The following is a 16084-nucleotide window of genomic DNA, read 5'->3' as shown; positions in this document are numbered from 1 at the left end:
GAAAGAAAGTGAGCAGTGCATTTAATAAAGTGGAGAAACTTATTAGTTAACCTATTAGTATCAGTTGCTTACTGAGGAAACCAAGCAGTTTTCAGCAGAAATTAGTTTGCATTAAAAAAAGGCAGGGGGAGGATAGTGGAGGGACAACACCTTAGCCCTGCCACTTCATAACTCAAGAAAGAGAGAGAACCTATGACCCTTCTATTCACTTAGCTCCTAAGAAAACCCTGCACATAACAAAGAAAAACTACATTTAATTCAAAGGCTATAACACTAAGCACTGAAAAGTCATGAAAAGCCAGACTCCTGCAGAGCTCTATGGCCTCAGTATTTATCTTCAGTAAAGAATGAAATGAAATCAAGGTAGTTAACTGCATGACAAAATCTCACAGGTAAAAAACTTATTATGGAAAGACGAATGGTAAACTTTCTTGCACAACTTTTAATTTTGTTTCACTCCAGCAGAACTCAATGGGTCTGGTATTTTTCTCATTGACTGAATATTTACTTGTCAAATTCATGCTGTCTGGAAATAAATTTTTTTTCTTAGCATTTTAATCAGGAAACTTAATCAAAAAGACACCTCAATGTTGCACAGATGCTCTCCTTCCAGAGGCACGAGTCAGATCACATTCCTCCGCAAAAAAATTATTTTGTCATGCTACAAAACCAAGCTGCCTGGGTAAACAAACTCATTTTGGTTCTACCAGGCACAGCGCTGTTTTGTTTTGGTCTGCAATTTATCTATATGCACAGACAAAAGTGGGCATTTACAAAAACTTAAATCACAAGAATGCTCATTTTCCTTATTTCCTCATAGCCCCTAGTATATGCCTTCCCTACAGGTGCCCTCGCTTGCAGCATGTTTATTTTTTTTCCAGGCCAGGAAAGAACAAGATTCTCAGTCTCAACAGGACTGGGACTTGCAGAGTCCCATGTACAGCAGCGTACTCCAGAGTACTGCATCAGGTCAGGCCAAAGCACTGTTTGAACAAGAGATGCAGGTTAAGGTATGAGGTGAAAAAATCATAGAACCTCAGAATCAATAAAGTCCACAATATACTACAATGGCAACAGAGGATTAGCCAGTATAATTTATGGTGGAGCTGCAGGTGACTTACTACACTACAAAAAAAAGCCTTTTGCAAGAATAAGCTGCTTCTCTGGTAAGGGGTTTTGTCAATATAGACCTAGTAAACCAGACAAACTTCAACCACAGCATCATATGATTTCATGCTTGCAGAAAAATGAAAACAAAACATCAGTGTGAAAAGTTTTGTTATTTTTCTAATAAGACTGCTCAAATTCTTTCCCATTTGTAGGTATATATATTTAACTAAGTTTTGGGATAAAACAAGCTTGCCTGTTAGTCATTCAGCCTTTTCTCCCTTCAGGAGTGACTGTACAACTATTGGCTGAGAGAATACCTAGAGGACATCTAGCAAAACCTGAGAAAACCTTTTTGCTTCTGCCATTAAAAAACAAACACATATTTATAAGGGCCGGGGCGGGGGGGGGGAAGTGCTAGATGTCTATCAATCTCAATGCAAATAAAAGAAATACAAAATAAAATAAAACATAATATAAAAAAATTCAATTAAATTAAGATAATAACAACAACAACAACAATAATAATAATAATGAACTAGCACTCTAGACTCCTAACTGTAGCGTTAGTGCTCTGGCAAAACTGCAACACAACACTCACCACAATGGAAGTCAAATCCTCACTTTCAAATCGACCAATTGCCAGTTCCATTGACCTATACATGGCTGCTGAAATTCGCTGAGTGATCAGTCGGTTCAGGTCTATTGACCTACCAAGAAGCTAAAGAAAAAATGCCATGAAGTTTTGAACTGAAAGTCAAATTACAAGACAAGCTGTATAAGGACTATGAGACTCCACAGATTAACAGGCTCTCATATGGTGAACTTGCACCGCAAACACACAGAAACAAAGCAGATAGATAAAATTTATAAATTCATGAACAAATGAAGTATTACAATTTACATCCCAATTCTCACAAAACCAAGTAAAACCACATGTTGCATTTATGTCTAAGTATTTAGATCAGCATTTTATGCTTCCATGACATGGTGCTGACAACATATTGAAAACTGGTGAAAGACAGTACTAGGAAGACAACGGTACCACACATGACTTTCCTATTTGGCTTGTGTTTGCTTAACTGCAACAGATATTTGCATTAAAACAGGATCTTTTAAGGTTTTTTTCTTAATTTACTCCTTCATATGACAAAAAAGCTGATTCTCAAATGTCAGGTATGCCCTTAGATGACAGGACATAAAGCACAAGAAAGAGTTTTATATACCTACATAAAACACCACCATTGGAAAATTGCCAAGCAGCTCGAATACAACAGAGTATGAGTTAACTCACTTGGACATGTCTCTGTTTCAGCAGCGTCTCATAGCGGTTGGACTGTAGCAACTGAATGGTTGCTCCCTGATTCTTGCATTCTGAACGTAATCGTTTATCCAGAAGCAGGCTATTAAGAAAGGAAGAAAACACTTAAAGTATATTAGACAGCAAAGCAGAGCAGAAATGCATGAATAAAAGTTCTCACTACTGGAATAGCTACCTGCCAGCCATTGCCTTGTAGTACGCAAATATTTGGTCTGCCAGCTTGTAGACAAATTGGTCAAAACATAGGTTTACCTTGGGGGGAAAAAAATTGTGCATTTAGAGATACTTAAAATTAAAAGAGGGGAGCTTATCCAAGACCTCCCACTGTTTATCAAACATAATTAAGAAAGCTAATGCATCCAGATTTCCCAGTACAAGAGAAGATGACATTCAGTCTTCAGCATTAATGTGAGGTATTTTGCACAGGTCTACAGGTTTCCTCACATCATATCACCCAACCAGTTACCCATCTTCTGGTCTTTCTTCTCAGTTTGTTTATTATCTCCAACTGTCCTGAATGTCTTATAATAGGTCTTGGCCTTTAGCATCATTTTCGCATTCAGGTACAGACTATTTTTTCTCCAGTAGGTAAGGTTACTTTACCTCTGCCTCAATCTCATCATAGAGGAACTGCTTCTTAAATTTAGTAAGTGCATAATGAGCACTGTCATTATAAAGGTCCAAAGAATACAGAACATACCTGAATGAAAAAGAATTAAAAAAAAGAAAGAGTTACATGTCTATAGAAATTACAATTCTTTAGGATGGTGCAGTCAAGATGTTGTAAGCCAGTCAATATTGTAATCTACATGTGGTTCATGCAAACAGGATCATTTTTTTGTTTGAGTTCATATAAAAAGAATCACACTTTCTCCTTTAAGAAAGTCTCGTTAGTTCAAGAAATTGTATAGGTAAGCGTGCAGTCTGAAACTTGTTTTCCAGATGTAGCTTTCCATCAAAATGGAACTATGCTTTTACCACTATGCATTATATTTGACATCTTTGAGGAGCAAGTAAGGAGAACTCACTCAGGGAACAATGTATTTGGCTGGTGCAATGATACTTATATGAAAGGTTTCTTATTTCAATTATTCACTTCAAAAGAAAACTTCAAGAATCTGTAAATCAGCAAATGTAAGAGGAAAAGTGTATGAAGGTTTAGAATACCTTCTCAGTGACCGCTTGTTAAAACCAATTAAAGCAGTAACATTATAATACGGAGTGACAATCATTAAGGATAATCATTCAACTGAAGAGCACAAGTAGGTCTTACTCCATCATTGATGCCTCTTTGGTCTCCAGAATATGGTCTGTCAGAATCCAAGGCATGGACATCTCAATGGGAAACTGGATTCTTCTGCCCATGGTCAGCTCCAAGAAGAATTCCCTGAACCACAGCTGGGACAGATCACAGCATTGCTGCAGTGTTTCTTTCAGAATAAATAAGGAAGAATTACACTTCTTATAGAAATACATTAAGAACAATACAACTGTGATTCTGATGATGCAATGTGGAACAAAAAAACGGGCGCGAGTCACTAGGGCTATACGTAGGCCAAATATGTAAACCAAATTCAAAACATAAAGCCTATGACTTTTTCAAAGAGTTCTGAACTTCACACTGGCCCCCAAAATGGTGTCTTATTACAGAAAAAAGCATGGAAGCGGAACAGACTACCAGTTAAACAGAAAAACTACGTACACCAGTAAAGGGGGATTTCTAGTTTAATTTCTCAGTTGTGGGCTGAGAAAGCTATACACTGAACTTGGGAAGCAGCAGGCAAAGGAGACAAAATTGTACCAGATCCACCAGTACCATCTCTCCCTCTGGAGGACTGAATCACTCCACACGTTCCTGTTGATTAGATGGGCAGGAAATGTCAGACAGACACACGAAGGAGGGATTAAAACAAAAAGTTTCTAAGGTCGCTGTCAAGGACATGGAGGTGTGCTTCCCACATCTCCAGGAAACACTCGCCACAAGCCTCCTTTTGCAGAAGGCTTGAGAACCAAAATAGGAATTAACTCTTTACATTAAGGTCTTCTGAAGACCTTTTGAAGTGCTGTTCCCCAGCAGCATTATGACTGACGTTAACAGGCTCCCCCCTTCTCTGAGGGTAAAGGAGTCCCGTAGCAAAACAAAAATGGAAGACAACACAGCATGGTGATGACAAAGACTAGATACATTCAATGTCAGTAGGTGAATTCTTTAGGACAGCATGTTTCCGATTACAATTAACTGAATAGTAAGAGTAGTGAAATGACATCAAATTTACCACAACAGAGAATTTGTTTCCTCTGTACTTAAAACAAAAATGAAAAACCCCAAAAAAACCCCAAACCACAAAAACTACTTCCTTTTTAAAATTTCAATGTGTATAGGCTTATCTGTCCCTTGTTTATATAAATACGTACATGAAAAAATAGAAAAGGGAGGTAACAATATGAAATTTGACGCATTATAAACAAACATATAACAAGTCAAAATAAAAATCCCACCACAATACTGAATTATCACGTCTCAGAAAAAGTTTGGACAGACCAAGGCTTTCGATAAATAAACCAAAGGTAAGTTGGCTTAGGCAATCGGAAACATATTCCAGGTCGTGTTAGAGGTGTTAGGACATGCTAAGCTGGACACTGATCATCTACATATCTTACCACTGAAATTTATCAAATGAGTGTAGAAGAAAGACTCGCGATGGAATTTTTCTATGTCCAATATGGTGGGCCCCTCAAGGCTACTTCTCAAGGTTTTCTTGGAACCACTTTTGTCAGCAATGAGGGACTCTAACATAGTTCTCACCATGTAAAGCTGTATCATTAAAGGAAACAATTGTGGTGGAAAGGGGGGAAAAAAGGAAAATACACATGGTACATTAGTTGAGCAACACTGAGAATTACTATCAGTAAGCGACTGCTCCACTTCAAATTGAAAACTGGCACTGTGTGGGTAAAAGCCTTTCAGGCGAGAGGAACAGATGCAACGCTAGCCTACGCACCAGCACGAATGCCTACCCATGCCAAGGGGACCTCCACTGACACTTAGCAGCAGACCATTTGCAGTGGAACAGTTCACATCACCACAAAAGTAAAAGTAATAAGTAATGTCTTACCACCAAAGTTTAAAAGAGGCGGATAGATGTAGGACTGCCTCAGAAACTTGTGTGTCACATGCAATAGCTTTTCCAGTCCCAGAGACTTGAGCTGCTTCAACAGCTCAGCAGAGTTTAAGGACTCTGTCATAGTGCGAACCATGAAGAGCTAAAAACCAACAGACAGGGGCAGGCAGGGGAGAGAGAATCCGTTAATAAAAACACATGGGTAAATAAGGAAGGGGAAACAGAAGCAGAGAAAAGGTGTTAGTTTGTTAAAAATGAAAAGCAGCACAGTAAGCATGCAGAGGATGACATACAGAAAGGTTTCTTCGTTCAGAATAATCACTGCAATCTGGTGCTCCCTCAAGCGAAGGGAAAAGTTCCCGTTCATTTCAGAGGATGCTCAGAGAGCCATTAGCTTCTCAAATGATTTCGCAAAGATTTCCAAGTATTACCAATTAATACATAGCCATTTTAGAACTGCATGAAACTGAGACAAACCCATCTAAAAATCGATATATTTGACATCCTTTCCTCCTGTCAGTGGAGACAGACAAGCGTGCCAGCCCAAGAGCAGAAAAAGCAGACAGAACCGTGTACTCTAAAGAGCCTGTTGCAGCCAGTGAAACAAAGCCCTTAAACTTACCAAGCACAGGAGAAGCACACTGGTGGTGATACTTAATTTTTTTCCACCCAGAAAATTAGAAATCAAAAGGTTTTTTCCCAATTCCCAAAACAAAATATTTATTAAACCCATCTTAGCACAATTTAAGCAACTTTTTATTACCCAAGATTATTATCCATACATCCTCTCTTCCCTACAGATTAAAATATTTACAAACCACAGTTGCCTTCAATTTTTCACCCCAAGTGCTCAGTACCTCATTTTCTCAGATGAGCTATGAATATGAGACCATACACTCTCCAAACAGATTCACAAAGAAAATAAAAAAGATAATTATATGGAGGTAACAAGAACAAGCATCTAGGTATGGGATTTCAATGACTATCACAGAAAACACACTTGAAATACCTCTTGTTTTAGTGGCAGCAGCAGATTAAATAGATTTTAGGGAGCAGTTTTATCATTCATTACTGAACAGTAAGAGGGATCTTGTCAGAAGTCAAATACTCTCCCATATTTTACAGGCAATCATTTATATTTTAAATGTATTTTAAAACTACATAGACATCTATTGAATAATGGGATTTAACAAAAAAAATCCACCAGCCATACCAGAGATGGGAGTCAGTCAAGAAATAATTCAAATAGTTCAAAAATATTATTTAAATAACATTAGGAGCTCAATGAGAAAATATTTCTTCCCAGTAAGTCAAATTAAAGAGATTGAACACTTGGAAAAATTATGCATCAGAGTAGAAAGTGACAGCAACCCAGACAGAGGATTTTGGTTAAGTATATATAATTTTGTAAATATAAATCTAATCAGAGTAGATTTTGAACATTTAAAAAAAAAAAAAGAAAAAGACCCTGCAATTTTTAAATAGTTCAGGCCAGAGAGAAAACACTTCATGCAATAATTGTTGACAGATATCACAGCCACCAGACAGGAAAATACCTGAGTGCTGGAGGGTCCCACTGCACGCCTTGGGACCTTGATGTCAAAACCACTTTTGGGGTCCTTCTCTCCCCTTAGAGCTGGGTCATTGAACGGCTCGTGACCAGCTTCCCAGTCACAGACTGTCTTTCTGATGGCCTGCAAAACGCTGAACACAATTCACACTACTTCAGACCGGAATGTATCCAAGCACATTGAGGAGATCATTTTACTTTTTAAAGCACTCTTCCACAGGCACAGGAACTTTGCAGCATCATTTGGGAGCTCGGGCTAACTCAGAGCAACTGCAAACGATTTCACCAACAACTTCAAGAATGCCACATCCACGAAACAATTGCTCCGCGCTGTTTATCAAAAAGGATAGTCCAGACCCCTCCTCCTCTGTCAAAGAAAGCTGACCTCTGAAACTGGTTCGCCAGAGACAAAAGTCATTTGTCAAGAATTCAACTCTGGGATCCTTAGCAAGCGCATCAAGCCATTTTGTTCTCCTAAACTGCAAAAAGCAGATTATTCAATCAAACCAAAGCAGATTATTAACCAAACTAAAGAGAGACAATTCGGGCTTGAAATGAAAAGAAACAGTAGAATTCCTGTTTCCAGCAGAACTCTAGAATTCAGCTGGAGTTTATATAATCAGCCTCATACTTCTAACTCCAAATACCGAACTGGACTTCAGATACTTGTCAGAAACATAGCCGGCCATATCCTGTGGCATGCTGAATGATCAAGCAAATGTCTCCTCCCAGATCCAAGCAGGTATGAAAGTAATAGTTCCCTATTTCATGAAAGGCCCTGGGACAAAAAGAATCTCCCTGCAGACCTGGTAATTTGGAGTAATTTGTTTATTTTTAGCTTATGATGGTATTTTTGTGGCAGTCAGAGCATTTAGCAATAGCCTAATTAGCCAAAGACTTTCACCTCCAAGAGCTTTCCAATGAAACGTGGGAATAAACAAATGGTAAACAAGTCAAGATTAAAAGCAAACAATTAGGGACAAAAAAATAAGGTTGGGAAATGCCACCAATCAGTGTAGGCAGACAGAACACTTGGAAGAGAAGTGTAAGGCTAATAAGCGAAAAGCAACAGAAGCTGAGAAAGAAGGCAGGGTGCTAAGAGGGCAGAGATAAGACTATGGGGTGGGATGTAAACATGAGACGCAAGGAGAGGAAACGCTGAAATCATAAGGAAGGTGGACAGTAACAGCTTTCTTCAAAATAAAAATACTAGTCTTGCTTTCAATATCACAGTACTTATCTTTCCTTAAAATAAAAATAAACTACAGGCAACACAAGACTTCCTGCGGTAGTCCTAAGTGGCTCAAGACAGCCCGGACTCTAACTGTAACCATGATGGCAGCCATTCAGTTTTGACTCCGGACTTCTTCAACTTCCAATACATGTTCAACCAAGCTAACTTTGAGTACCAGACAGACTAGTAGTAGGGGAGTACAGACTTAAAGAGGCAAAATTTAACAGCTGTGCAATTCTGGAATAAATTTAGTAAGATTTGGGGGAAAGAATACAGGAGAAGATGAAAACAAGACTCTTACCTCTGAATGACATTTTTCTTCTTTTTAATGGCTTGTCTTAATGGCTCTCTAAGTGTGACCTGGGCAAAGTCCTGAAGAGCTGCATAAATGGTATGGCGAATGGCATGATTGAAAACACTTTCCATCCTTCCCATCAGCACCTGAAGACCTTTGATCATGGCAATCACCTGAAAAAAAAAAGTGTATTTTTCTTATTTTGTTTGTATAATTGTTCAAAAACCCCTTTTTTAAATACAGAAAATTATAAAAGGGGAATTAACAAGTTCCAAAAGATAAAGGATAGTTTTCCTGTGCTCCTCCTACAGACTGAATGGAGGAAAACATACTCTTTCAGAGTCAACACAAGACATGCTGTCTTTTTGCACTGGGTATAGAAAATGATTATAGAGAATGTTCTCCTTTCTATAGAATTAATCTCTGGAAAATTCTTTTAGAAAAAGATTTATCTTACCTCAACCAAAGCAAACTTCTCCTCACTAGTATAATTGTATCTTGTTGCTCTTTCATACTCTTCCGCATTGTCAGGACAATCTTTATTAGAATACTTGTCAGTTGGGTGTACCAGCTTCCACGAATACTGCAGTTCACACAGCAGAATAGGGAGAAAAAAGATGGGGGGAGGGGGGAAAAAAAGGCCTGAGAAACACAAAACATAGCTGGACACAAATAGTTTGCTTTAAGAAATACTGCAGTGTTTTCAAGAATATCTGAAAAATAATATTTGGTACTATTCTCAAAATCTGCATAAATTCTGAAACTACTGTCTAGTGGAAATGCCAAACAATAATTTGCCTAACAAATTTTCTTGAAAGCCAACGATCCTGTATTAGCTCAAAAAATGCAATTCACACTCAGCAGGTAATGCACTTCAGGATATTTTTTACTGAGCAAATGCTAGTGTAGGCAGAAGTTCCTTCTCCATTTCAAGCATGAGAAACACAGAGAGACCTCGGAGCATAACAAAAAAATCCATCACACTCACGCACAGGAAGAGGAGCTTCCAACTTGGTCAAATATTCACATTTAGAATTCAAGAGATAACTGGAAAACTACACATTTTTGTTTGTTTGTTTGTTTTGTTTTTTGTTTGTTTGGGGTTTTTTATGTTTATTAGGCTTAAAGGTGTGGAAATAGCTGTATTATCTGTTACAATATCGCAGCATGCATTTCTCTTAAATACTGCCTTTTCAGTCACTGCAAACACAGCTCAAAATGTTCCTGAGCAGTGTCAGGCTGATCTAATATCCATTAGGGTGAAAAATCTAGTGAAAAATCCTAGTCACATTCAAATACAATTTTCTCACAGTTTGAGTTCAGTGAATAGTAAGGTCTGGTTGATAGCATCTTTGCATAAGCGTTAGATTACAGAGCGATATAAATTTGCCTACTATAATGGATTAATATTTGCACCAATTTACCTATGGCAAAGAATAGCGTCACACCCTGCAACCTAAGTGCTACAAAGAGGACACTGGGGAACTTATTAAACAAAGATGAAGTGTTTTGGGAGCATTAAGTTCACAGGGTTAAGTTGGACATCAATTGTATGCTGAAACTTTTTATCTGAACGTGATGCATGTAACAAGGTTCATGGATAATAAGTGAATACAGAAGACAGGTAAATAAGTAGGATACTCCAGATCAGAATAAATCCTCAGTAGGAGGACAGGGAGAAGGTGAACACAAACTTACATGAGAAGTACTTAATGGAATCCATACAAATCAGAAAGACAAAAAAAAGCAGTGATAATAGGCAAAAAACCCTGCTGTGGTCCTCAGAGAAAGTTTGTTCTGGAACTGGGAGGATAAAAACAGAGCTAAGAACGAGAGACTTTCTACAGACATATAATAAAATATAATTTCTACAGAGATATAAGAAAATAGGAAGATTGTCACTGTGAAGAGAGAGCCTGAATGCAGCAATTTGCAATGACAGAAATAAAGAGAGCAAGTCTGGGAGTTGCAGAGGCCAGAAATAGATGACAGCAACCTCTCTTCAGAAGGAGAAAAGGAGAACAAGATTTTCACCATAAAATACACTGTTGATTTAAATAGGAATAGGATAATACAGGAAAAAGCATGACTCATCTACTGGCTTTTAAAAGAGGCAGTTAAAAATACAGAAGGGAAAGAAAACCGGGTCTCTAGCTATGCCCACTGTGACCGCACTGGATTCACACAGTACAAGTGCCTTGATGCTCCCTCAGACATCAGAGGCAGAGGAGGAGCAAGTCTGGCTTCTCTCATACAATACGTCACATGTTTCAACCCTTCCTAGAACATGCTTTGGTGCAGATAAGACATGCAGCTTTTATCCAAGTGTCTGCAGCATAAAAAGGACTCCTGCATCCTCCTCTTCAATTGCTGCCTTAAGCAGTTTCTTATTGGAAAAAACACAGTCACTTTTCTAACTGACATCTGTTTTTAAAATAAATTATTAAAATATAGAGAAACAACTCTACAGGTTCTTTATTTTCCCTCCCTCATCTCCTCTCAAATTTTCCTTTCCCCACATTTACTTTCCTTTTGAATAAAAGCCTAACCTAAAGCCAATGGGAGCCTTTCCATTCATTTTTGTGTCTTTGGTTAAGACCTTACGTGCTTCAATTTACTAAGCGATAATGTCTAAACATAGCCAGTTGAAGCTGTTCTATCAGCTCCTGTGTGACTGCATGTTGGTATGGATATTTCTAATGGAATATAATTTTAACCAACATTCAGAGGAAAATAACGAAGTCTTAGTCTACAAAATGTACGTATCAAGAGCAACATAAAAACATCTGGTCAAGGCTCACAGGTGATCACCTATCCATTAAATATAACAGGTTGAATATACTGTATGAGATTGTACATGTTACTGGATCTTCAAAGCAGCAACATTACTCCTAGCCTCTGAGAACTTCATGTACCTTCCTCTGAGAACGTGGTTTGGAGCAGGAGGAGAAAAGGAGTGAAGGAAGAAGGAAGAGGGGAACTAAAGGAACAACACACAACACACATTTTTCATTCCATTAAAGCAAAGCCTGTCCAACCTCACTAAGCCACCTCTTTTTCATCTGGTTTTATCCCCCAGGTAACATACCACTTCCATGACATGTGCACTCCACTGGGAGAGAAGCTGCAGGCCTTGGAGAGAGAGATCAAAGAGCTTCCGATACTCCGCATCTGTTTTTTGAGCTTCCTGTCGACCAGACCCAGTCACCACCTAGAACATTATTAAACAATAAAAAAAACCCAAACCCACATCAGAACATGCTGTATCCAGCATCCATAGCCAAATTTCTACATAGATTTCTTTTAAGCATTAAAACAGCATTACATACTAACACCTGCATTAATATCAGCTTTTTCTTCCAGAGACTTACATAGTTAAACTTCACAGATGTTGGTCAAGTGATGGAAACCACTGGTATCCCTAACCACCAAACTATTGTTGCAGATGAATTCAAGACACTAATTATATATATTATAATATATATGTTATAAGTTCTATATATGTATACTTGTGTGTATACATGTGCATTTCTTTTTTTTTTTTTTTTTTTAAGCTAATCCCTTAACTTTTAGTTTCATTTAAACTGCCATGAGCACCCATTTGGAGCAAAGGCTAGACAACTTATTCCAAAAGAGACATGCCAAAAGTTCTAGGATATATATCCTATATATAGATAGATATAGATATATATGTATAAGCAGAAGAATACTGCAGTTTGTATGATGTATCATTACAATTTTAAATGTAAATAGTGTAAATATCATGCAGAGACTGGGTACTAGCCCTGCAGCCAGCTTTTCTTGATTCAGGTGATCAAGCTTTGTCATTTACGTAGCCTGAGGTTTACCAGCTGTTCAGATATTTAACAAAAAATGTTAATCAGTGACATGAAATTTGTATTAATAGCTCTAATCCCACACACCTCACTGTTGCTGTAACGAGCCAGTTCTGATATGAAACGCATATGGTCTTCTCTGATTTGGATCATCTGCTCACATATATTGTACTGGGGACTGCTGCTAGAAGACGTGCATGTCCATCTGTTTCAGACGACAAAAAAACCCCACCTAAATCAGTTCAGGCAATAAACAGTACAACTGATACTGCAAAGAACGAACCACGATGACTTTTTAAAAAAAAAAATCTTCATTCTCTATTGGAGGTCTTTCCTCTCCTCACACCTCTACCTCTGAACCTGCACAATCCATTACCGATGGATTGCCCTTCTGAGTTCAAAGAGCACTTCTTCCAAGTCTTAAAAAAACTACTTTTTTCTTTTCTGTATTTTTTTGAAGGCTGCTGCTATGAAATACAAACCAGCATCTCTCTTCAGGAGCATACACTTAGGGGCGGGACTGAAAAGTATTGAAAGGCAGGGCAGAAGTATAGGTATAGGCTCCAAGATACATCTATCTACCTTCAGATTGTTTTTTGTTATTCTTGTTTAACTATGAAAAGCCTACAGTATGCTCCCAACTATTAAAAAAAGGCATTATTAAATACTATCAACATGTTATCAAGAGGGACACAAAAGACATGCTACCAAGAATGTCATGTTAAGTAGCCTCATATTTTTAGTAGCTCAGTAGGCCCACTGCTGTTGATTTTCTCTTAGCAATTACATGCAGGTTATGTGTTTTTTCTGCAGGAATTAAAATGCAAAGCACTACATTCTAAATTCATGTAACTGCATGGAGGGAAGGTCTTGGAGGAGCATGGAAACGTTCACTAAAACAAAGCAATAACCATAAACCATGGAACCATTTATGTAAAAACTGGCTGCATTTTCAAGCCATTTTGCTGTGCTGCACACCTAGCCAAAAAAAAAGGGGGGGAGACAAGCTAAGTTGCTGCTCCATATACAATATACACATGCCTATTTACCCATGCACTACTACTGCTCACCTTGCTTAGTAAAATCCTTCATTTCTTTTAAAGAAAGTTTCGTATTTAAAGGAAAAAATAAAAATGAAATTAGTGTAAGATAAAATTCATTTCCTCCAATCCAGGTGATAAGAAATGTCACAGATGCAAGAATGAGCTCAGCAGCATAGAAAGGTCTTTAAACAACTTGTTTCTTTAGTTGTATCTATTACATGAAGTACATTAATAGTGAAATACCCACACCAAAAAGTAGACCAAAGTGAAAATCCTATTAAAGTAATTACCACAGATCCACAGACTGATTATGATCCACAGACTGATTAACGGATGATTATGAAAATATACTCCAAGGGTCTGACTTTCCCCAGCCCAGACACTCCCTTCTTTGTTTCCTTCTCCCTCTTACCTGGATTTATTTTCCTCGTAATGCGCACTGGTCTTAATGTATCTTGCAAGTTCAATCTGCATGTCACCAAACAGTGGGACAACCTGCAACTGCTGTACACCGGGAATAAATCAGATTAGATAAATTATTAAATACAAATCTTAGTGAAAGGAAACCACTATGTACCCATATTATAGTCCAAAGTGATCTTTATTCTATTTAATTACATTTAAAATGCAAGGGGAATTACCTTTAAAATCACATATTAAGACCACATCTTAACCAACCTTAAAGAACTTGTCTATCTTGGTTAAATTTATCCTCTTCTTTGCATCAAGCTTATAGATGTTACTGACACTTCCATCCATCAGGTACAATCCAAAGCCCATAACCTGAAAAAGAAAAAAAACAAACCTCTCCGCAAAAGCACCTCAGAGGTAAAAACCTGCTGCAGTAAGACTGTTCTTCATGTCATTAAAAAAAAAAGTAGTATTTTAAAAACAGTCCTGAAACACCCACCCTCCTTCAAACAGAATGTATTTTCAAATACCTGCATTTCTGTAGTATTCTTTTATTATATATATATTAGTAGTTTTTACATTAACATTAGCCTGATCAGTTATCCTTAAAAGATGCTACTTGTTTGTATAAAGGTTTAGCATACAAAAAAATCTCACTGAAACTAGAGTCTGGCTATTTTTAGACAGGTTTTTTTTCCACTTCCATTTTAATAGAATTCTGTAAGTGCAAACTGATCCGTAACAGAATTTTAGATCTAACACCTCTGAGCTATTGCTTTTTATGGCTTTCAGCATATCTCTGAATTATACACACAAGAGCTCAGAAGCATCAAAAAAAAAATCTGATTACATTTTGTCCAAGTTATTCATTAACATAAAGTTATAATTCAGTATTTACAATAGTAAGAGCTGAGCATTAGCCACTTAATGTATTCTAAGCACGCATTTATCGAACAAAAGGCCTAAATATGAAAGACACATTGGACATCCCTGCAGACAGAACGCAAATGCTTTAGAGTTTGTGTATTGTTTCAGGATGCTTCCATTTGGTCCTAATAAACAGAGCTCTTCAGAAGTTAAACACTGAAGTGACTCAAAATATTTGTCATGAGGGAAATTTTCAATTCTTACTCTATACCTTTTCTTCCACTGCAAGACATGCAGCTGATAAGATCAACCACACTTCATATTGCCCAGCACTCTCTTATTACAAGTACATATTCCAGCTAACTAAACTTACCTACTTTCTAACCCCAATTTTAAGCTACGTGTTCCCTGAAATCTTTGATACACAGCCTCACCTCCAAAAGCTTTTTATACAAACTTGCCACATATCTAAATATAAAACGTAGTAGTTCCTTTCTGCTGTTGTACTTCATAGAAACACAATTCCATAGAACTGTTTTCCTAGCCAGGCTGCAGTTCAATTGGGTCAACTTCAATTTATGTAAAACAAAAATGGATTAGAAACTTTCTAAATAGATTTAGCATGAAATATAATAAAAATACAATGGGGGGGGGAAGAAAAAAAGGAACAATTTGAGTTACTTGGTTAATCTGGTTCATTTAAAAAAAAAAAAAAAGGCAAAACAAAAAACCCCAGGAATTCAGACGTCTGTGTCCTGCCTGAACAATTCTTTTTTAATTTGGTACCAGAAAGAAACTTACTTTCAAAAGCATATGTTTCTCACTGGGCGTTAGATACATTTTGTTCTCATAGTAGTCCACACACAAATTTACAATATCTGCAAGCAGTTCTTCATAGCCAACGATCACCTCCAACTGCTGCTGTAAAGACTGGAAAAAAAGAAGAAAAGGATATTAGTCAACTAGTTATACTCCCTGGGGAACAACGGTTACTACCAAACCAGAAAAGTTTTATTTTAATAGTTTTATAAAGCATTAGGTATTTAGCAAAAAGACAATTAAAGCTTACCTGTGTTATCTTGTTGTGGTTGGCAAGGAACATGGAGAGGTTCTGGGATTCTTGAATGGACTGAGGATCTGCCATTTTCCGCAGGAACTGAGCAGCTCTTTGAAAACAGAAAAAAAACAGTATTTCCCTTCGTCAGGGCTGCTTGTAACCAAATCCATCCCCTCTCAATAGAAACATACTTGTCCCCAAATCTACCAGGGGAACTGTAA

General features: G+C 37.5%; 1 protein-coding gene across 3 annotated transcripts in view; it reads right to left on the bottom strand.

Annotated features, from left to right (window-relative positions):
- Positions 1–16084, bottom strand: part of CYFIP1 (cytoplasmic FMR1 interacting protein 1) — a 78523-nt gene that overhangs the window by 37544 nt on the left and 24895 nt on the right. For all 3 annotated transcript variants that reach the window (XM_075523368.1, XM_075523375.1, XM_075523382.1), the window contains exons 7-21: positions 15876–15972; positions 15608–15736; positions 14207–14311; positions 13941–14032; positions 12573–12690; positions 11738–11860; positions 9107–9232; positions 8656–8822; positions 7107–7254; positions 5090–5243; positions 3702–3858; positions 3032–3128; positions 2604–2680; positions 2402–2510; positions 1709–1828 (exon numbers count right to left, since the gene is read on the bottom strand). In XM_075523368.1, coding sequence (XP_075379483.1) covers positions 1709–1828; positions 2402–2510; positions 2604–2680; positions 3032–3128; positions 3702–3858; positions 5090–5243; positions 7107–7254; positions 8656–8822; positions 9107–9232; positions 11738–11860; positions 12573–12690; positions 13941–14032; positions 14207–14311; positions 15608–15736; positions 15876–15972 — 1819 coding nt within the window. The remainder of the gene's footprint in view (positions 1–1708; positions 1829–2401; positions 2511–2603; positions 2681–3031; positions 3129–3701; positions 3859–5089; positions 5244–7106; positions 7255–8655; positions 8823–9106; positions 9233–11737; positions 11861–12572; positions 12691–13940; positions 14033–14206; positions 14312–15607; positions 15737–15875; positions 15973–16084) is intronic.

The sequence above is a fragment of the Mycteria americana genome, chromosome 1 (genome assembly GCF_035582795.1).
Source record: "Mycteria americana isolate JAX WOST 10 ecotype Jacksonville Zoo and Gardens chromosome 1, USCA_MyAme_1.0, whole genome shotgun sequence".
NCBI classification, from domain to species: Eukaryota; Metazoa; Chordata; class Aves; order Ciconiiformes; family Ciconiidae; genus Mycteria; species Mycteria americana.
Note: the sequence above shows the minus strand (reverse complement) of the source record. Positions and strands in the feature narration are given on the sequence as shown.